General features: G+C 41.3%; 1 protein-coding gene across 1 annotated transcript; it reads left to right on the top strand.

The window, feature by feature from the left end:
* The first annotated feature begins 3,971 nt into the window (after nt 1-3,971).
* Nucleotides 3,972-19,866, top strand: LOC308109192 (uncharacterized protein). The gene is made up of 11 exons (XM_080462614.1): nt 3,972-4,094; nt 5,938-6,127; nt 6,197-6,288; nt 6,600-6,832; nt 8,336-8,572; nt 8,646-8,720; nt 8,814-9,030; nt 10,959-11,167; nt 12,554-12,626; nt 16,568-16,685; nt 18,135-19,866. Exons 1-11 carry the CDS (start codon nt 4,079-4,081, stop codon nt 18,328-18,330), a joined length of 1,656 nt encoding a protein of 551 aa, XP_080318740.1. The 5' UTR covers nt 3,972-4,078; the 3' UTR covers nt 18,331-19,866.
* Nucleotides 19,867-23,090: the final 3,224 nt, after the last annotated feature.

Genomic DNA, 23,090 nt, shown 5'->3' with positions numbered 1-23,090 from the left:
TATAACAGCATGACATGCTATTGATTATATATGGCCACAGAACTAATTGGTTAACTGTGAAGTGTGTGGGATAATCAGTTATGATATTCATCAAAACGTTCATTTGTTAAAACTGAGGCCTTTTAATCTGATCTCATCAAATTATTTAATTTAAAGATTCTGAAGAATTATTACTGTAGTTTGGTATACCTGCACGCAATTAAAATGTTATACATTTGCACAGTGATATGTGTTTTTTTTTTTTAAATGTTTATTTACATCTTATTTATCGTATGCACATGTCACATGCGCCAGGTTGTGTTTGTAGGCGTGTTTCAATGTGTTTGATAGCTGCATCAAGTGGCTTTCCATTAGAGCAGCACAGTCTTTCTGACACTTTCCAAAGTGTTTGTTTACGCTACATCCATGTTTGCTAGTTTTGTTAGCGTGTTGTCTCAGCTACTTACGTTTGTCAGCGTGCAGATACTTTTTACAAACCCGACGACCATCGCCGGAGTACAAAATGTGACGGCATTATGCCCGGCGTAGCCACATTCTGTAAGCTGAGGAATGAAACAAAGCATCAGGTTCATTCTGTCGCTGCTGTAAAAATCCCTCAGGGTGAAATGTTTCTGCTTTAAGAGCAGATTAAAACAAAGTTGTTATTTTTCATTTTTGAATGTTTAAATGATCAGCCTAACGGCCTTGGCAAGATAATCCCCTATTAAAACCAATTGAGATCACACGTTTGTGTGCATTTACATTTTATTCCTGCTTGGTTTTGAACGATTCCTCTGAGCTGTTATAACTGAACTCACTCTAATGACGAAAAGCAACGTCAAATTCAATAAGTCGAGCCATGTCATTGCTTTTAGAGCTTTTCACATGTTCAGGTTGACTCCAGGTGTTGTTGAGAACCTGTCAAGCTGAGACTTCAGTTAACTAATCCATCAGCACCTCGGACGTTTTTACCCTCGGGGGGGAAAGACAATGAACATAAATCAAGGTGGGTTTTTAAAGATAGTTTTGCCACGTTGCACATAGTTTAGATGGAGCGATCATTATGTATAGTTTAACTTTTCAAGGGAAAATAAAGTATTCAGATTAAAAGCTGGATTTGACAGTAAAATACTGTAGACTTTAAGGGGGTACTCTAAATAGCTTGAGATAGTTAACTGATATGTAACTTCATCTATTTTAGTAGATGGCCCATTTGCAGTGGTGCAAATATCAAAATTATGCAAACTAATTTTCTTAACCATTCCAGTGCAACACAATCCCAATTGAGATTTATAAAGAAGCGATAATGTTTAGCATCTTAGTTGAGTCTCTGTTAGACAATGACACGAGATCCACCTGCAAAGTAACACTGGAGTAATATAACGCAACATCTTAATGAACATGTGCCAAGTTTCTGCTCCTGGAAATGACGAGTTGGTTTCGTTCTAAGAACAATCCAGAAGACCTTAACACGTGGTACGGTAAATAATTACATGTTGTTTCACTCGAGGAGCGTGTAGCTGTTTTTTGTATATTTTTTTCTTACCTCTACAATGTTGGAAACCACAACAATTTTCCCAACATTTATCGTGTTTGGATTGAACTGAAAATCTTTCGTTAGGAAACAATGACAAGAATGTCAGTGGTAGCAAATTAACGCTTCACTTGACAACTTAATGTCTTCACGCTTTCACTTGAAATTGCCCCCAACTGCACATGTGCCAACAAGCTTCAATAGCAACAGGGGGCCAGTGTTTTTCCATCAAGCTCAGGCGAACATTAACGCAGTTACACAAACCCCTTTTTTGAACATTTTCACCATCCACGGTCACAAGATGTGTGACAAACTCACTCAATTAAACCAGCCGACACGGTAGTTTTACTTTCTCAATCAAACTCACTCGTGCTATAGATGTAAAGTTGAGTAGAGCCATTTTAGTCAAGTTCTGCAGTTCCTCCGTTTATTTGATGCAAACTAATAGAAACTTGCATGGAGTGAAAGTAGTCCTTCTGGTTATTGTTTAAATAATAAATAATCCTCCAGATTCAGCATCCGACCACCAAACTGTGCAAAGAGTTTCTAACGATCACATTAGAGCTAAAAGAAAGCTCAAGAGATCGCATTTAAATTCATGTATTTCACGTCATGAAAGCAGCTTCTCGTTTACTGCACTGCTCGAAATTTCAATTGATAAAACGTAAATTTGTGAATTACCCTCGTTTTCAATGAAGTGGTTGATATTTAATAGTACAATTACAGTTTTACTTCAGGAGCCTCATGCATCGCATTTGCACCTTGAGTGGGTCGGACTGGAAAAACATTACCATGATAACATTTAAATTTAAACTTTTCTTTGTTGTGGCACAAAATATATGTGATGTAAATGTCTATATTTTTAATAATAATGGTTTGGATTTATATAGCGCTTTTTTTCACGCTGACTCAAAGTGCCTACAGAGACCATTATTCATCCACACCAGTCTCACCGGTGGTGCTAAGCTACGGTGTCGCCACAGCTGTCCTTGGGATGTTGCCCAAATTGATGACAAACCAAGACAGAAATGTACATCAGAATGAATTTTAAAAAAAAATCCATAATGATACATTATAGTTAAGATAAACATTCTTATATCAACTTAAATCTTGTTTTTTTTGGGTAAAATATTTTTACTTTACATACATTACTGTTGTTTTGATGACAAACCACACATCCGGTTGTGTTCCAGCTTTTGAAACAATTTCCAGCTCATGTTTTAAGTATGAATAATATGCAGAGATGTTCCCCAGAGTAGATAAGACTTTCCTCTGCTGTCACCAGAATGAAGCCACTCTGGACCGTTTCATGTTGGAGCTGCCCTAAACTTCCATCATTCTGCTCGGACAACTTTAAAACATTCTCCACTATTTGTGGTGAACAAATACACCCCCCGGTTGCATCATTGGAGAGGTTTCTTGAATGTTTGCATTTACAGGAACACTGCGGAACGCTTTACTACAGCATGACATGCAGTTGTGATTCACTGGAAATCTATCCTGACACCTTCATGTCTTATGGTGCATCTCAAGCTTGAAAGACTTAGACACTCCATGTGCTTGTATATCTTTAGATGAGTGTACATTGTTAAATTGTAAGTTTATGAATATTCATTAATTTTAGTATTGGGGCCGTACACTACAATTTGTTACCAACTGGACCAGCCCAGTAAAAAGACAGCATAATAATTAATAAATAAATACAGTTTTTCATGACAAAAAAGAGTAAACAAAACACAAATACATTCTAAAAATGACCATAGTTAATTTACTTTTGACTGAATTGAATAACAATTGCCTGAAATGTCTTTTGAATAATGCAAACAGTAATCTTCTTTCCATAAGTGATTCTTTTCAGATTTGCTGTGTATAAAATTGTTATTAATGACAACAGTGATCCTAACGAAACAGCACTTTTCTCATCATTGTTACAATGTGCAAAAAACAAATCAGAGTACAAATGTATAAAATGGCATTTTATTAAACCATGATAATGAAATAGTACAGAAGAAAGACACGTTTATGAAAAATATAGATACAAATAAAATGCCACATAATTTCAATACAAATATTTCAAAATAAATAAAATGAACAAACCACATATTGTGAAAACAGTTGTTTTAATACAAATTACAGATGTATACTCCTAATTGACAAACGTTGACTCCAAGTGCAAGTTTGTATGGTCTGTAAGTTTTATTGAGCTGCCAGGATGATAGATGGTACTTATCTGAAGATGTTCCTACGGTTAAATTCAGAACAGTTGAACTGAGCCACGTTCCATAATGTATCACAGGCTTTACATAAAAACCCGAAGTCCCAGATAAGCACCCTGAGGTTCCGCAATGAAACGTTACGACACGCTGTTCGATAACGCGCGCGAGTTACGGAAAAGCACGAGCGTTCGTCACGTGCCCCGGCCGACGGGACGCTCCGCTCGGCCACGCCCACTTGTTGCACACCACTCCGCGGAGGTGACACGTTGTGTGATATAACTCCTCCACCGACTCCTCTGCGGCTCTCCCTCCGTCCCGCAGAGCTCCCGGAGCCGCCACGCCCCTCAGCATGTCCGCCGACAAAGGTAAGACCGAGAGGGGGGAACCGGAGCTCTCAGCGGCCGGCGCTGAACCGCGTCTGCCGGGGCGACCTCACCGTGTGTCCCCGCTGCCTCTCCTGGAGGAACCACACACACACACACGCGCACGCGCGCGCGCGCTTCGTTTTCATTCTCGGGATTACTTCTTATTCTTCACTCTGTGTTGTAGTTTTGTATGAAACCTGTCATACACATAAAGTTTGATTTGAAGTACAAATGAATGTTCAGATAAAATTGGGTTGAACTCCTGAACAAACTGGTTTCTTAGAGCAAATCGTGTGTTGCGTTTAGTCAAACTATTAATTCACCTGTTCAATCCAAATAATCCAGGTTCAGTTTAATCAGTCAGGGTATATCTCAGAGTGGAGGTCTTGGATTAATTCAAAGATTCTGCACCAGAATCAAAGAGAAAGTGGAAAAAGAGAGTCGGTGTGTTTAAAGATTGACAAGCTTTAGCTTTAAGGTCTTCAGCTCAACATTTTAATAAACTCAGTCCTGTTTTACAAGTTAAACATTCCTGGTTTAAAATGTTGAAAATGCAGTATTCTGGATCAGCTTTTAAAGAATCCATGTGTGGTTTGAAGAATCTAGCTGGGTTAGTATTAGTTACTGCAAAGTAATGTAGAGTAGTCAGTGTACTTTAGAGTCCATGTGGATGAAACAAGAGAGAATGAGTCTGTCTGCAAGGTGGTAAAAATGCCTTTGTTTGATTAGAGTGGATGTTGAAGAGTTAAACATAGACCAGGTTACATTATTGTGTGATTTTGTTTGACCTTTCCAATAAAAAACAAACCAACTCTTTTTAAAATGAATGAAAAATATGACCTTAATGGTTAAAGTCAACCATTCCAAATAATTAAATCACTGTAATTAAGAGTATTTTTTTCCCAAGTAATTACTTTTACTGATACTTAAGTACAAGTTAGACCATGTACTTTACTCTGTTTTAAATCATAATGGTTATTTATGACTTGGGCCACAATTTGGATTCATTATTACACGATAATACTTTGAAGAAGGCAAATTCCTATTTCACATTAGTTCAAAAACAAGTAGTGGACTTTTTATAAACTCAAAATGGTGAAACTGAACAGATATATAGTTCATTCAGGTAAATTGAAATTATCTATTTTTTTCCAATTTTTTTGAAAAAATAAGAGTAAAAAGAAAAGAGATTAAAAGAAAGAATTATTATTATTATTTTTTTTAAATGAACTCCAAATATTCCCGATGCTTTTTAATACAGTTGACCAAGGTTGACACTGTTCTTCTTTTGAAACAACAGTTTATACAGTATATGTGATTTAACAGTAGTTTTATCCACCGCTGCGTAACGATATTACGCTGAACTTGTGCGACCATCCCTCCTCACATAGCTCGAATCACGCTGCACCTCCCCAAATGTGCGTTTTAACTTAATAATTGTTCATTTCATGGTGAAATTTAAATTTGAGCAAAATCTAAAAATGAAAACAAAATGCTTGTGTGAAGATATTTCACCCTGACCCCTGACCTTTGGGTTACACCTTCTCAATGAAGCTCACTATTGCCCCCTAGTGGATGTTATGTCTTTTCTCCTACAGCTGTCAAACTCATTCCAGTTTAGTGGCCACATACAGCTCAGATTATTCTCCAGTGATTAGATAGTAACACAATAACCTTTTTTTTGTTTTGTCAAAACCAAGTAATTAGTCAGTAGTGCGGGCCAGTTTTGATCCATGTTGAATTCATTCACCGTCCTTCTCAGTTTTCCTTTTTTTACCAGTGAGTTGAGGAAAGACTCATCAGTTCAGTGAGAAAATGTTTGTTTTGCTGGTTTTTCCCTCAGTTCCCGACACGCCAGTAGAAATAGTAGCAGCTCTACTAACCAAAGCGAAGGACATCGCTGCCACGTGTAAGAATGTCCCCGAGGAGTTGTCGAGCTGCCTGCAGAAGGCTCTGGACATCACCCGGGGTCTGGACGACTACCTGGAGGAGATGACCACGCGGGAGAGCGAGCCCCTGGCGGAGCTTTACAGGTGTGTATTCACGCTCTGCTGTCACTCAACAAAGCTCTCTGAAATGTTAACTCTGCGCTTGATTTGTAGGAAAACGGTCTCTCATGACTGGGATCAAGTGCACAAAGATGGAAAGACCATGTTCAAGCTTCCAAAGGAGTGTATCACTGGACACGTGGAAGGTGTGTGTGTGTGTGTGTGTGTGTGTGTGTGTGTGTGTGTGTGTGTGTGTGTGTGTGTGTGTGTGTGTGTGTGTGTGTGTGTGTGTGTGTGTGTGTGTGTGTGTGTGTGTGTGTGTGTGTGTGTGTGTGTGTGGATCTGCAGTGTGGTGTCCACTGAGTGGCCGTGGTGACCTCTCCTGTGTGTGTGTGTGTGTGTGTGTGTGTGTGTGTGTGTGTGTGTGTGTGTGTGTGTGTGTGTGTGTGTGTGTGTGTGTGTGTGTGTGTGTGTGTGTGTGTGTGTGTGTGTGTGTGTGTGTGTGTGTGTGTGACAGGTCAGACCCTGAAGATGCTCGTCCACCTGAGTGGAGCCAGGCGCGTGCTGGAGATCGGCATGTTCACGGGTTATGGCGCTCTGTCCATGGCCGAGGGGCTCCCCGAGGACGGCCGCCTCGTGGCCTGCGAGCTGGAGCCGTACCTCAAAGAGTTCGCACAGCCCATTTTTGACATGTCTCCACACGGCAGGAAGATTGTTGTCAAGACCGGCTCCGCCATGGACACCCTGAAGGTGAGCGGGGACGTGATCCGTCAGAGCAGATCCTTTCCCATCCAGTCTGCAAATACATGCAAAACCTCAGGAAAGTGTGTTGAGTCGGTTCCTCGTTTTAATTTGTAATAACCGTGTGTTTCGGAAATGCATCAAATGTTGCTGTGAGACTTTAAGACCCCCTTTTCATGACAATGTTTTCACTTGACAAAAGAGAACTCTTGTTGGCGTCCGAGCCACTGGAAACACAACTTTCTTTTTTCTCAATCGGCTCCCAAGGTTGAACTTTTTGAAAATGCTTCGTCTCCACGGAAACGGGGGAAAATGCGACTTTTTGAAAGCGCTGCTACTGCACATGTGCACCACGGTCATAATCAATACTGGTTCTGCTCCAGATTGTTCTGAGTCCCAGTTCATATTCTTGGTAGTTTTATAGTTAACGATTAATAGTTATTAACAATCCAGCTTCGTCGTCTATCCATATGACTGTCTGTGTACTCCACGTTGTTAATGTTTACAGTGTATTACTCTCTGTCCACCTGTGTGTGTGGGTTCAGTACAAAAACAACCAACAGCACCAACTAGTGGCCCAACATGCTGACTACATCATTTTCAGCGTTTCTGTATAAACGGACATTGTTTTGAAAACGTTGCTGAGTAAATACAAAACTTTTATTAAACAGAAACGTAAAAGTTATGTGTTTCTACTTAGAATGTTGTCGTGTTAGTTGGGGGCTTTTTCTTCTTTAAATTTATCATGTATGTGAGACCAAAGAAACTCTAATTGTGTTGCACATTTCGGCAACAAGCAATACAAAGTGCTTCTACATTGTTCTCATGCCTCATGATGTTGCTTTTTTGTTTGTTTAGTTTTTTTTGGTCCACTTGTGTGAATGTTTTATGAAAGTTTCTCTGGGCAAACTTTAAAAATCTAATTTAAATACTGAAAGAAAAGTTCAAGAAAGTTGTTAAAGATAAAAATGTCCACTTCCAAATTGCCGCAATTAAAAGCTTCCAGATTTATTTGTTTTTGATCATAAATCTCTTCAATGGTTATTTTCAGAAATCTGATCCCTGAAATACCAGTTTGATTACTTGATGTCACAGTTGTTACTTTGTAGTTGATGGATTTTTGAGAATATAAATCTGTCTTGGATAAGTCTAAAATATCTGAACGCAAACAAGACGCACATTTTCAATGCCGCCGGTGTCACTCGTTGCCTGGCTCATCCGGGTTTTATCCAGATTATGTGTTCAGATAATGACGTCTCAGTACAAAAGTCAAAGGAATACAAATTACATGTCGACTGTGACAAATCGAATGAAACTGGAGAAAATCTGTTCATTTTCACCAGAAGCTCCGCTGTGCATTCTGCCCGTCTCTCTGTGGAACAATGAACCCGCCGTGGGAGACGTCTCCTAATTCCAGAAGAGATCAGTCTGCTCAGCAGCAATAGGGGGGCGGACCTGAGGGGGTTGAGGGGGGCGTGGTTTGCTCTCTAACACCTTCCCGTCCTCTTCCAGGAATTGGCTGCCGCAGGTGAGCAGTTCGACATGGTCTTCATCGACGCCGACAAGACCAACTACATCAACTACTACAACTTCATCCTGGACAGCAACCTGCTGCGGCTGCGCGGGTTCTTGTGCGTAGATAACTCCCTGTACAAGGCCAAGGTTTACCTCAAAGACACCGCGGACGACAACGGGCTCGCTCTCCGAGAGTTCAACCAGGTCATCGCTGCCGATCCTCGGGTGGAGCAGGTAGGCCTCCGGCTCTCGGTCGGAGCAGCATTCCTCTTTGTTTTTAATTAACGGAGCTCCTCTTGTGTGAAAGGTGATCGTCCCTCTGCGAGACGGCATCAGTCTGATTCGGCGGATGTCGGCGGCCTCCGAGGGCTCCAGCAGAAAGGTGCAGGATGAAGAAACTCAGCGACGGACCAAGACTTAGCGTGCTTTTCACTCATGTCTGCTGCCTCTTTTGTTTTTGTTTTAATTATTTTAGGGTAAAATAACAGACGATGAGGTTTTCCGTGGCGTCGGAGGCTGCTCCATCTTGGAACGGATGCGTCTTGATGGAAAGGTGGCCTACGTGACGGGTGCAGGTCAGGGGATCGGCCGAGCGTTCGCTCACGCTCTGGGTGAGGCCGGAGCCAAAGTGGCGGTGGTGGACGTGGATCAAGAGAAAGCTGAGCAGGTTGCAGAGGAGCTGCTTCTTAAAGGTAACGGGGAGTTATGGTGTATTCTGTCAGCCCTCAGCAGGCCCAAACACTGTCTTTTTTACTGTGGGTCCTGTTTTTAACTTTTTGCACACTTTAGTTGGTAAAACTTATTAGAAATTTGAATTTGGCTTCACTCCAAAACTACTGCAGCTTTTCTCCACGTTCACCCTCTTCTGTCCACTTTGCCCTGAGAACCGTCACAACATGTCTCTTTTTGTCCTAATGTGAGTCATTTAAACAGTTTTGGTCATTTAAATGTGTCTTTCTCAATTTGTCCCTTATATCCCAAATCAAGCAAAATGTTCCACAGCCAAACTGGGTGCAGTTTAAACCTGCAATGGTCACATAGAGCAGTGAATCCCAACCAGTGGGGGGTCCGACTCTCCTGATGGGGGAACTAAAGATTCATAGCATTCAAGGAGTCTGCTTCACACTCATAGTAAGCTGTAGCTTGAGGTCAGAGGGAGCCACACTACCCAATAGAAAACTAACTTCAAGGCCAAACTGAAGATTGGTCAGATAAATGAAGAGTGACAGACTTTAAGCACCTGGATTATCAGTTTTGAGCATTTTTGACAAAAACACATCTGTTTATATTTGCAGTAATATTTAACTTGAATACAAAATTGAATTCTAAAAGAAAATGGTACTTAGTACTTATTGCAATTACTAGTACTGTTGTTATTCTTCTTATGAATTAATTATTATATTATGTATTGCTAGTACTTATAGCTATTGTAAATGACTTCTCCTAACCTGCCTGCAATATCTCTGTAGACCACCAGGGGGAATCACTGTCCCAGGTTTAAACTGACTCAATTTGAAAAGTTGCTGATTCTTTTTATTTCATTAAGGGATGTTGAAGGGTCCTGAAACTTTCACTTTATTGCACATTTGTTGACAATTCAACTGCTATAAATGAAAAATCAATCCAGTAAATCCAACAACTTGTTGGTTAGAAATGTAAAAAGGAGTACAAGTACTGTAGTGGGAAATCTTCTTTCACACACACACACACACACACACACACACACACACACACACACACACACACACACACACACACACACACACACACACACACACACACACACACACACACACACACACACCTGAAAACAGCCGTGCTGATCCTGGTTACATCCTGCAGAGTTTAGTTAAAATCAGACTCAGTCCCACTGTGCTTGTTCGGTTCACATCAGTGGTCATGTTTGTAAGTAATTCTCCAGATTGGCTGTTTAAAATACAGTGGATATCTTGCTGTGCATGTGTTCATATTGCATTTGTATGTTGAAGACAGTCCTGAACATGGAATTGACACAGTTAGAATTCTGATAAGTCAGATATTCGTTACTTCATGTGAAGAAAATGTCTTCGGCTCACTAGTTCATCTGATATGGAAGCACCTAAATATAACAAATGAACATTAGTGTGGCGTATTCACCTAAGACACTATGTTATTCTAAAAGAGTTCAAAGAAACTTTTTCTTTTGCCATAAATTGCTTATTAAACCTATTACATCTCTTTTTTGTGCTATTTCCTGTTATTACAGGAACATTTTCTACCACTTTTTATGGTGTCATAGTTGATTCATTTTGTCATTTTTAATTAAGAAATCACATTAAAACAGCTGATGCCAACAAAATAGACACTTCCTTTGAGGAAAAACACAATTTCATCATTAAACTGATATTAGTAACAACAGCAGATGAAGCAGACGCTCAGTTCCAGTTTAGAAGCAGTTGCTGTGTTTGACCAGCAGATGGCAGCATAATAAAAGCTAAAAAGTCTAACGTCTTCCTCTGAGCCGGTGATCAAGCCGAGATATTCAACAAATTTAGAAATTCTTTAAATTAAAAGATGAGCTTTCCTATTTTTTCGAAATGCATACAATGAAATCTGAATTAATTATTTTATTGAATTACAGGGATCACTTCAGCCGCGATCAAGGCGGACATCAGCAAACCCGACGATGTGCAGAGGATGATCGACAGCATCGTCTCCAAGTGGGGGGGTGTCCACATCGCCTGCAACAATGCCGGCGTCAACATGAACTCGGCCAGTGAAGACACCCGCCTGGAGGAGTGGGACCAAACCTTCAACGTCAACCTGAGGGGAACCTTCATGTGCTGCCAGGTGTGTGAGACGCACTGCAGCTGCAAGCCCAGGGGGGAATATCTGCACGTTGTAATAAATACAGGCTCCAAAATTATTTATTTTTGCAGATTTGTTCTAATGAGGAGATTGGAATTAAATTAAACTATTAGACCAACAGATTATTTATAAAACAAGTAAGGAAATAAAATAAGGAAATAGAACATTATTTTTTGATGCAGGAAAAAAACCATTTAAAATGGAAGCGCTGGTCAGTTCACATCCTGTGAAATTTGTACTTTGGTGATTTCACCTAAATAGTGATTTTGTAACTGAATTAACCTGTTTATGTACAAAGATTGAGGTAAATATTGAAGTGCTTCTTCTTAAAAGGACATGAAAACATTTACAGTGCTCATCCTTAAAATACACGTTCTTTGTTTTTTTTTTGTCTTTTGTTTTTATCATTAGAACCAACCAAATACAATATAAGTGTAAAAAACAGGTAATGTGCCATCAATTAAAAAAAATGATCAGGTGGAAAATCAAATGGATTTAATTATAGATGATACTGACGGATTAATATAAAGAAAACTTAGTTTATTAACCCGATTATTGTAGACAAATTTAAAAAGAGCTCACAGTTTAGCACCCGGGGAAGCAAATATTGACACAAAACCATATTGTCCTGTAAAAATCCTCCACGAAGCCGAACATATTCACGAGCCAATAAAACCGACTCCCACTTTCAGGTTTTATGACGGCTCATTTTGGGCTGAATTACTGGGCTTTTTAATTGTTTCTGCAGCTAAAAGAGCGGGAACGTTTTCCTGGCCATGCCTCGGTCGCTCCGTCTGAGATATCAAATAACTGGGAAGTGCGGGCGTGGACGCGCACGCACACGCACACACACACACACACACACACACACACGCACGCACGCACGATACCATAATTACGAATGATGCGAGGCCACATGGCTAAAATATTGAATATTTCTGATTTTAAATGATTCTTTATTATGCATGCTATGTTAAAATAAAAACAAAAAAATAAAAAAGAAGTGCCTTTTTTTTTTTTAAATCGCCCACATATATTTCTGTGTGAGTGAAACACGAGGATAAAAATATGCTGAAAGGACTAAATTGATTCCTGATCACGTCTTCCTTCAGCAGTCTATTTCTATCCAAACTAGTTAGAATTTGACCTAATTACTGACGGTCCAACCGGCTCCGTCTCCTCCGTCGGATCTAAATTTAGTTTGAAATCATCTCTCAGACATGTACAGTACATCCTGCAGCGTGCTTTTAAAAAGAAAAAAAGAAAAAGGAAAGTGTACGGTGAAGTGTTTTTGTGTTGATCTGAGCTGCAGCTTTAATAATCAGGTGTTTAATGTGTCTCTTCTCCCCCCATGAATCCTCGCCTTAGGCTGCAGGTCGAGTGATGTTGAAGCAAGGATACGGCAAGATTATCAACACAGCCTCCATGGCCAGTCTAATAGGTGAGTGATGATTCTATTCCCCCGGTTTCTCTCCAGAGCCCCTCCATGTCTGCTTTTAATCTCTCCATTCGGCGTGGAGAGCCGGGCCGGGAGAGGGGGGGGGGGGGGGGGGGCACGGGTGAGTTAAATACATCTGTGCTGTACGGCTGTGTGGGGGAGTGTTAAATAGTTTTTTAATCGTCGGGACAGAAAGTACGGCTTTCTTTTCTTCTCCCCCCCCCGTTTGTGAGGAACTTAACGTGAACCGGATTAGGCAGCCTTTCTCCTCTTTGCAACTTTTACCCCACTTAAACTGTTTGCTGCAGACGCATCCACCCCTGCATACAGTCAGCACGGCAGGAAACACAAAGTGTTGTGATTGCGTCTTGCCGAGGCGCCTTTGCATCATAATAAACATCCCCTCTCTGCGGAGCAGTCTGGAGGATGTGGAAGGCAACCTGAGGTCCAACTTGGGAGGGGAGGGTTCCTGTGCAGCGGCGAAACCTCAGCCTGTGCCAGCGGCGTTGTTTGAACAGCGGAAGACACTTTTGGAGTTTAAAAAAGAAAAAGCCCTGTAAAGTCTCTGCTGCGATGTTCCTGCCTCCAACAGGTTCCTCCAGAGGAGCAGCAACACTTCATCAGCAGTGTAGTCAAATCGCCAGTAAAGCGCCCGTGCCATATGGGCCCCGGTCCCGACTGCAGGGGCAATCTGTAAAACAGGAGCATGCTGGTAAATAGAGGCCGGCATAAAGAAAATGATCAATTACTCACATTACGTTCAGTCCTTCAGGAATTTACTTTATTGGTCTGGACATCTGTTATAATATTGTCATAATGTGTAATCAGATGGGACCTGTTCTCGCCAAGTGGAAGCCCAAAAAAGCGGCCGTAAATGTCCAATTAAAATGCACAATGACAGCTTTTTGTCCATCTGCTGGAGAGAACGCCTGCGTTTGTGGGCTCGCTTACACACACACACACACACACACACACACACACACACACACACACACGGTCCCTGCTTCATGAGGTGATCTTGAATCCATTATTTATGACCTTTGACCATCAACAATTTTTATTTTTTATTTTTTTGATGGCCAGCAACTCAAAGACACTCTAAGTTGATATGGCTTTTCTGGCTGCGCGCTGACCTTACTGGGGGATTTGGGACTCTCACACTCATACCTGCAGATCTGCGCTGCATAGTAATGTACATTACACGCAGCAGCACCATTCTGGGAAAAGAGAGCATCATTTGAACTCCTTATCTGCTCAGAAGAATTCAGAATGTAAAGGCGCGCCTGATAAAGACCATGTTTTCTCCCGCCTGAAACGGGCAATAAGTAGCAGGGTGAATGTTAAAGAGGGCTTTGGAGAATGCTCTCCTTTTACCTCCTTTTCCCTTCTCTGGGGATTACTGCTCTTTAAGACGGCGAAAAACATCAATGCAGGTTTATTTAAAGGATGAAGGCATTTTCTGAATGGTATTTTGGGGCCGTATCATCAGGTCTTGAGCGAGGATTAGTGCTGTTAGGCATTTTGAGCTGTGTTTCCTGTCCTGATAAGTCGGATTTCACCTTCAATCTGCGTGTAAGCCCTGGGCTCTGCTCCTCCTCGCCTGCTCCTCTGAGGTCCTAGCCTCGCCTTATCCAGCCCGGCCCATCCCAGCCTTTACCTTGCTCTGCTATCTTGCCACACTCCCGCACAATCCCACTCTCAAGCCCTCCCCCTCCGCCCACCCCTCCTTGGCTCGCCGCTGTCCCACCCTTTTTACATGTTATTTCTTCATCCAACTTTTCTGCCTCGACCCTGTGCTTTATTTCTCCTACGTGGGGATGCTCCAGCATTTTCTCCCCAGGACGGGGGTCTCTGGCTCTCCGCAGCTGGCCGGTATTTATCATCCCGGCCTCACACTGAAGCCATTTGGCAGTCAGATCGGCGGGTGACGAGGTTAACTACTAAAGTTGTATGTAACTTGGAGCCTTCCTCGCGATGATTAATCAACCGGCAGAAAATGAGCCCCTGTCCCGGCATCCCATGCAGTGTGCAGCATCTGTGATGGTCAAGGCAAACAAATGGCTCCCCGCCTTTGTTGCTGAGGACAGAGCATAACTGGACATTATAAGCAATTAATTTTACACGGCTTCATCCGCAGAGTCCTCGGCAGCTAATGGAAGAGCTTGTATGTAGATCCACAAGGAACCACATGATATGAAGCACATAAGCTCTAAGCCCTCTTTATAGGTCCAGTCTGCTGTGTTTTCTGAGGTAGAATGTTTGAAATAAGCTGATAAAAGAAAAGGCAGTGAGGATGTTGTACTTGTATAGAGCTTGTTTGAGCATTTTTAAACATTTTGTACTCGATTACATTGATTACATTCATACGTATCAATGGTGGCAGCTGCCGTGAAAGGACTTCAGTGTGTTATACAAAAACATAAGCAGCCAATCGCAAGGTTCTCATCTCACCCAGCCTGTGCATTTTGGTGAATTGAGCATCCCGTCCAAAGGCCTTCATCTCACTGCTCAGGAGACGCATGTGTATCATCTCCCCCCTGTAGTGGCTCCATGAAGCTTCAACTAGGTTTAATATTCATAAACATTTTCATCTTATACCAAACTCTGACTATTTTCTCTTTGATCAAATAGACAAAAAATAATTACAAAAATGTTTCAAGGAAAAAACATCCCAAATGGCTAAAATTGCTGAAAAATGTTACTAAACTAAAAACCTGGAGGAAAAATGGTTAAAACTGTTAAAATGTCTGTAAAAATGAATTAAACCACTAAACACAGCTACTAAAACTGTTAAAAATTGCATAAAATGTTTATCCTTATAAATTATACTAATAACACTTCAATGCAATATAACACCAAACTTTTCTAGACATAGCAAAGCTTTACATTATGTGTTATTTAAATTTTTAAGGTGGTTGTGGTCTCGTCATTATGTGTCCAGACTTTTGTCAAGAAAAAATTTGACCTTTTGAAAGTTTCATATCAAATTGTTTCAAACAGTTTAAAATGTTCTCTGACCGCGCTGAAGGTGAACAAACTGTCATTCTCTCTGGGAAAAAGTGTTTGTTGTTGTAAAACATAGAATGTAATGAGAGCATTAATCTGCACATCACATGCTGTTTGCAACACGATCATGCAGTCAATATAAGAATAAAAAAAAAAAATGGATGTAGTCTGTGTTAAGATGTAATATTTGTGGGGCACAGGAATGCAGACCAAATAAGATCTGACCTCAGGCCGTGATTGGCCTCGGGGCCAGACTTTGGACACACCTGATCTAGTTCATCCTCAGTCACATTGACATCAGGGCCTGTTTACAAAACATTCTAATGGCAATGAAAAACCTTTTTTTGCATTTTCGGTTTGTGGTCAAAATCACTGAAAACATGACTTTTTGATAATGCCTTCCAAGGTGGAACTTTTCGAAAACGCTCAAAGTCTCTTTTTGTCAACTGTTCTGAAACATGCATGAACAGATTGACGATAAAAACAATGTTTACCTCCGGAGCCTCATGACTCCCAGCCCTTATCCTCCTGGGACATTCCAGGTGACTCGACTATAAAACTAACAAGTCAACTTGGTCGTCTGTCCATATGAATGTCTGTGTACTGTCTGTGTTAATGATCACATTGTATTGTTCTTCGCATTTGTATGTGTGGTTTCATTAAAAAAAAAATTAAAAAGACCAAGAGCACCCTCTAGCGGCCCTACATGAAAACTACATTGTTTTCATTGTGTCTGCTGTTTCCATGTAAACCAATATCGTTTTCAAAACGTCGTCCTGTAAACGGGAGCTGAGTTGTAAACAAAACTAGCTACTGGCATGACCACAGAGTACTGCAGAGACTCTCTACTGCCACCTAATGGGCAAAAGTGAAACGGAGATTTCTAAAAATGGTGGTAAAAGCAATAATCCTGACGTATCGTTTCCTTTCCTTCGTAGTTCCTCATCCTCAGAAACAGCTTTCCTACAACACCTCCAAAGCCGGAGTGGTCAAGCTGACTCAGACGCTGGGCACCGAGTGGATCGACAGAGGAGTGCGAGTCAACTGCATCTCACCGTGAGTGTGGACTCTTTTCCACTTCTCTCTCCAAAACACAGTCCTGTTGGCCGCGCTGCTAAAGGAGCGGGTGATTAGTGTGTTTGCTTTCATTGTGGAGGGCCCCATTTGAGAAACGATGCACTAATTTAAGTCCTCAAACAATGCATCAGTGCTTAATTAGATGACGTCTTGAGGGATGAATCAACCAAACACTTGCTCTAATTGTTCCGTTCAATTAGGGAATCAAATTTGCAACCTCACTGCGAGTGTTGGCGCAACAAAAGCGCCTTGTTTGTGTCTATTTGTCTGTGAAGCCGAGCGCCGGGAAGAAAAGAGGAGAAAGGGCTTTATGTGTGATGGAGGGTTTTGCTGTGTTAAGTGGAGCATCCCTCAGCCAGCCATCCCTGAGTAAAATCCGCACGGTGGCGCCGGGCGAGCCGGGCCCAGTCACAGCCCCAGAACAAAGCCCTCACACAGAGAGACACGCACCGCGCCCCGCTTTATTTATCGGCAGCTTGTTTGCTAATTTTAATTTGCAAAGAAGCAATTCTCTCTCTCTCGCTCTCTGTCTCTCTCTCTCTCTCTCTCTCTCTCTCTCTCTCTCTCTCTCTCTCTCTCTCTCTCTCTCTCTCTCTCTCTCCGGCGCTAACCGGGCGTCTCAATGGGCCGCTGATTTCTTTGAAGTGACAGTCGGTAAATATGCATAAAAAAAAGGGGGGGACACAATTAGTGCTCGTGAGGTTGACTGGAGCCTGATTCCATTGGCAACTTTAGCCGCAGCGGTGATAAGCTGCATTATCTAGAAAATTGGCCGAGGGAAAACAGTACCTCTGATTGCCAGGAAAGGTTCCAGATAACAGGGCCGCTGAAGAGAAATATAATTGAGGTGGAATACGTTAACCAAGGTGTCACACGCTCCTTGGAAGTGCTAATTTAGCCAAATGTTGGGATTCCATATCAAGGCGGCGGGACGCGGCGGACAGTGATTCGGGACTGGTCGGCGTTTAGTCGCTGTCACGCGGATCGTGTGGAGGAGTCGGAAGCTGTGTTGACGTGTTTATTCCAGTGTGATGGCTCCACCTAAATACAAGCTCGGCTTCAAAAGAGCAGGTTTCAGTCGACGTGGAGAAGTACATTGAGGAGTTAACCGAAGGCTACGAGCAGAAAGGATGCCAGACGTCCCCTCGCACCCGTGGGCTCTTCCTGAGAAGTCCCACAGTAAATATCATCAGAGGTTCCACGCCGTGCCCTTTCTTCAAAGGATAATTGGGTTTATTTTTGTCACCAAAGAGGTGTCTCTGAAACAAGGCTGTCACTCCTGGCTCTGAACTGTGATGCTGTCGGATTCCATTGTGGGGATTTTTTTTCCCTTGCTCTCTCTCTCTCTCTCTCTCTCTCTCTCTCTCTCTCTCTCTCTCTCTCTCTCTCCCCCCCTCTCACTCACTGTGTCTGTCTCCCTCTTTTCAGGGGGATTGTTGACACCCCTCTCATCCACTCGGAGAGTCTGAGGCCTCTGGTGCAGCGCTGGCTGTCAGATATCCCTGCTGGTAGACTGGCTCAAGTGACAGACCTGCAAGCTGCAGTGGTCTACTTGGCATCTGACGCCTCCGACTACATGACAGGGCATAACTTAGTCATAGAGGGTGGGCAAAGTCTGTGGTAGGAGGGAGATGAAGAGATAAGAAACTTCTTCTTCATTCTCCGGGGAGTAGTCTTTTGACACATTCATAGTGGGATTAAATGTTAATTTTTGGTCTTTATTAGTGAGATGACTTGTGGATGTGTTCAACATATCTTGTTGAGTTTTTTTTTGTTTTTTTTTATACCCGTGACACATTTTATTGCATGAAAGATGATGTAAGAAAAAAAGTATTGTACTTTTAAAAGCTGTTACATCAATGTTTTTTTTACACTCTGAATGCTGGTAAAACAAACAACTGTGAAGTGTCCTTAAAGGTGCTGTGTGTTGCAATAACACATCTGTGCTGTGGGGGGCAGTAGTGAGTCACTGTAGCCTCCAGTCTGTCCTCGCTGAGGCGGATTTAGATGTTGACTGCTAGAAGTTATTCAGACCCTGTCGTGTTTACAATCCAATCTTTGTCTCTACATCAGCTGACAAGGAAAAGTATATATTTGGATATTATGGTATTTTTATAACAAGAGATAATACTGAAATAAAAGACTTGGCGCTGTTTTGTTTCCATGAGAAACAAGTCTCACAGATTCATCCAAATAGCAATGCAACCTCTTAGGAATTGCTGATGTGTTGCTCTCCTGATTCATTACTTTGCTTATTTTTCCAACCGATGATTTCAAATTGCTTCATTTTCTGAGCATTTTCTGAATATGTTTGGTAATATTTTTCAGTTTTTTGATACAGACAGTAACAACAATTGTTATTGTGCAGTTTGTGCAAACACTTTTGATTGATCCGCAGATCAACTCCTCATCAGTGTTTCTCTGTTCATTCAATACGGTCAAAAAACAAAGCATGAAGAAATGATAAAATTACATTTATAGCTTCACACATTTACCTTCACTCAGCTGTGCTGTAGTGAAGTTGTCATATCGATACCTCAATGAACTGATGGCCAAAGTAGTTTTTTACTGAAATACTTGGTTTTTTTTCAGCTCATGATGATGCTGATCAGCACCAGTAAAATTCATAGTTCGTGTTAAAGAGTGTTGAGAGTGTTTCATTAGCCCAAATCACAAGACATTTTGGTTCATTTTTCATCATGGATATTCTTTTTAGATTTTAAATGGTCTAAATTTGGTTCCTTTTTTGGGGGGAAAAACATGAAAAAGTGACGTCAGGCCATTGGTTTAAGAGGGTGACCGTTTTAAATATTGTATTGAATAAAATCTTAATGATGCTATTGGGAATGATACACCATGTCATGAGCTCATTTGCCGTTTGCTGGCGCTGGAGTGACTCACTACACCACCTTGTGGTAAAAAGTGGGATTGCAATAAAGGACAGGCTGGGGCAAGTAGGTTAGCTTGCTAACTTTTGTGTAAATGACTGCAGCAATATTTGGATTGAGATAATTGAACTTAATGTTTGTCCTCTTTCGGTTTGTAATTGTCCGCTAATTTTCTGTGTGGTAAGTTCCACTTATTGCTCATTGAACCTGTTATCCTCAGTGAAATGTTTTGAAATCTGTGGTCAAAGAAAATAAAGGTTATGTATCGTGTGTGTGTGTGTGTGTGTGTGTGTGTGTGTGTGTGTGTGTGTGTGTGTGAAAGGTGTATGAATTCACTACTTTTACCTCCACACCAGGATGGAAGCAGTTTCCTGCACTTCGCACGCCAAGTCCCTCTGGCCTCAGACTGTTACAGCCTCCCAGTCTTCCCAAATGATACCCCCCACCACCCCTCCCCCATACAAGTGGTGCTTGTGAGCACCATCTTAATTGCTCTATTAACTGTTTGTGTGCTGAAAAACAATACTTAAAGGAGAGGTCAGCCGAGGATGTGACCCCAGCCGCTGCAATTATATGAAAAGTAGTGGCCAATTAGCGCTCTCAGCAATGTGACACTGTTGGTGTTTATGTGAGCAACTTCAAGTTCTCACTGTTAGTGACCGATCTCTGATTTACATAATTGGGGGATTGGTCATTAATGGGAATGGCGTGTGAGAGGATCCCATTAAGATATGGAGTGAGATCTGATCATCTCCTCCTGCTCCGCGCTATTTATCTCCGGCTGCATTGGCACATTGGCAATTATTGGGATTCTTATCCTCGTATTTTCTGGTGAAATCCCAAACTTTGGTGACGTGTTTGGAGGTGAGACTTTGCTGGAGTCGGTTCACGGGAGGGCGCGTTCAGCGGGTTGTTTCGCTGTGTTGCCACTGAGGGGCAGCATGAAGACAGGCAACCGCAGCACTGACACGAGGACACAAAGTTACAACAAGAGGTTATCACATTATTTGCTGTCCTCTAAAAAGGTAATAACAGCGAGCAGCTGCATGTTATGTGAGCCGATTCTCAGGATGTAAGAACACCTCTTCAATTGTAGTGTGCAAACAACTCGGCACGAGAGCAGAGGGAGAGCTGAATAAATATATTTTCAATTAATCGGGGCTTGATAGTGGACAGTTACATTTCAGATGCATTAAAATGTAATTATGTCCAGTTCCTGAGCTGCGATGTGAATAAATAAAGTTCATGGACACAGAATTGTAATTTTATTAACATAAATTTGCATAGCTTGTAAACAGGCTTTCATTTGATATCCATATTTATTTTATGCAGATGTAAGTGGTGAATTTTGACACTTAGAGGAGACACTATCTTGCTTATGTCCCACTAGAAAGGACTCAGAATAGTTGCATTTTTTTTTTTCTACTTCAAGTTCTTTTTTTTCAGGCATCATTTTGTGTCTAAACTGTTGTTTTGCACCACATTACTCTCCTCTGAAGCCCTCTCCGAGAGGCCTTGTTTTCCTTCACAATTGCTGCTCAAAAGAGCCAAATCCATAATTTGAGCCAGGGAAACACACACACACACACACACACACACACACACACACACACACACACACACACGGTCCCTGCTTCATGAGGTGATCTTGAATCCATTATTTATGACCTCCTTTTGGTACCATTACACCGAAGAGTGGGACCCTGTTGTAGCGTCGCGCTGTTGTGCTAAACAGTTCTCCAGCAGGAAAAGAAAAAAAAAAAGAAAGCCACTCGCAGCCTCACACTTCAAACCAGCTTTGATTAATGCTCCGCTCTGTCACGGCATGCAACGTTTTACAGTGGCGGGCGTTCAGAGGGGGACCCGGGTCGATGCTGAACAACAGCACCGCGCAGGACGTGTTGCAGAGAGGACCCCGGGGTTTATGGATGACATATTAACATTTGACAATATCAATACACTTTTATTGATGGATTATGGCGTCCTGTTACGCTCCCACTCAGTGGAGTGTTGAAAGATGAAATGTTGCCCCCTTTATAAATTGAGTTGAGCCCCCTGACGCCATCGTCAGAGGTGAGACTGTGCAACAGCAAAAAGAAAACGTCAACATTTATCTTGGGTTGTGATTGGTGGTGAACTTCAAGGTGGATGAGCCAAGACGGCTTAATTTGACTAATTACATGATGGAAAATCTCCCAAAACCTTGTTCTGTCAAGTAATGTGATAAACTACAAATGGCTGTGAGAAGAAACTGAATAGACTGAATGGTTTCCCGCCTTTTTGCCATGCTAATAGTTAGCCAAAGTTAGCCTCGAAAACCACAACTTGCGGTCATTGTTTTACATTTGTTTTCTTAAAATAGAACTAAACTTGCTCTGTCACCAATGACACATTTATGGAAAATCCTCATCAGGAATGTAGCGAAGCATATTTACTAAACATTGAGAGATGAAGCTTTATTTCTCTATTCCGATTTATTTCTGAAGGAAAGATGGAACCTTTGACTCCGTCACTTGATTTGATATCATTGAACTTCACAACATTAATCACAGTACTAGCTATTCATTTTTGTATTTTTTCATTATGCATTCGGGTTCTAGTCCTTCTGTATATGAACTGTAAACAAAGCTCTGATGAAAGTAAGTATTTTCTAAAAGCTTCTTCTTTTACTTTATTCAAATACCTCATTAAGATAATATTTAATCAATAATAAAAGATTAGGGCTAAAAGAAAAATCTAAAGTCTATTTTTTGTGTTATTCATCTGATAAATGTTAATATTCACCTGCTCTATCTGTATAATAACACTTTCACATTGATAATTCACCATATTTAAAAGTTGTTTACAACATATTCACAATCACAATACTGAAACCAATTTTACTTTGAGTGTCGTCATTTGTTTGTGTAGCTACAGAATTTGTGAACATTTTCTGAAATTCAGCAAGCAGTGAACCTTCAAATTTGGAGTAACAATAGGAGAAATGTGGGGGTCTGGCTGATGATTTTACAGCTGGATTCTATCCATCCTGATAGAAAGACAGAATGAGAACATTGTAGGTTTCATTTCTATTAAAATCTTAAAATATGGTTCAAAAAGCATTAGAATTAGAACAGTTGCAGACCCGTTTACATGACAAAGTTTCAAGTGGAAACGTGTTGCGTTTTTGTTTCAGAAATAATTTGTATATAGACCACTAGCAACTTTTTGAAAACGATATCCGTGTACATGGAAATGGCAGAAACGCTGAGAACTGTAGTTTTTCTGTAGGGCCACTAGTGGATGCTGTTTGTTTTTGTAATGAAACCACACACACACAAGCGCAGACAACAACACTCTATAATCATTAACAATGGCGAGTACATGAAAATTTAAATGGACAGACGACAACGTTTGATTGCTACTCCGTGGGACTGTCAACTATAAAACTACCAAGTGCCAGGAGAATATGGATGAGGAGTCATGTCACTCTGGAGGCAAACATTGTTATTGTCTA

This window comes from Lipophrys pholis, assembly GCF_963383615.2.
Source record: "Lipophrys pholis genome assembly, chromosome: 4".
Lineage (NCBI taxonomy): Eukaryota > Metazoa > Chordata > Actinopteri > Blenniiformes > Blenniidae > Lipophrys > Lipophrys pholis.
The sequence above is the reverse complement of the archived record's forward strand: the minus strand, read 5'-3'. Positions and strand labels throughout refer to the sequence as shown.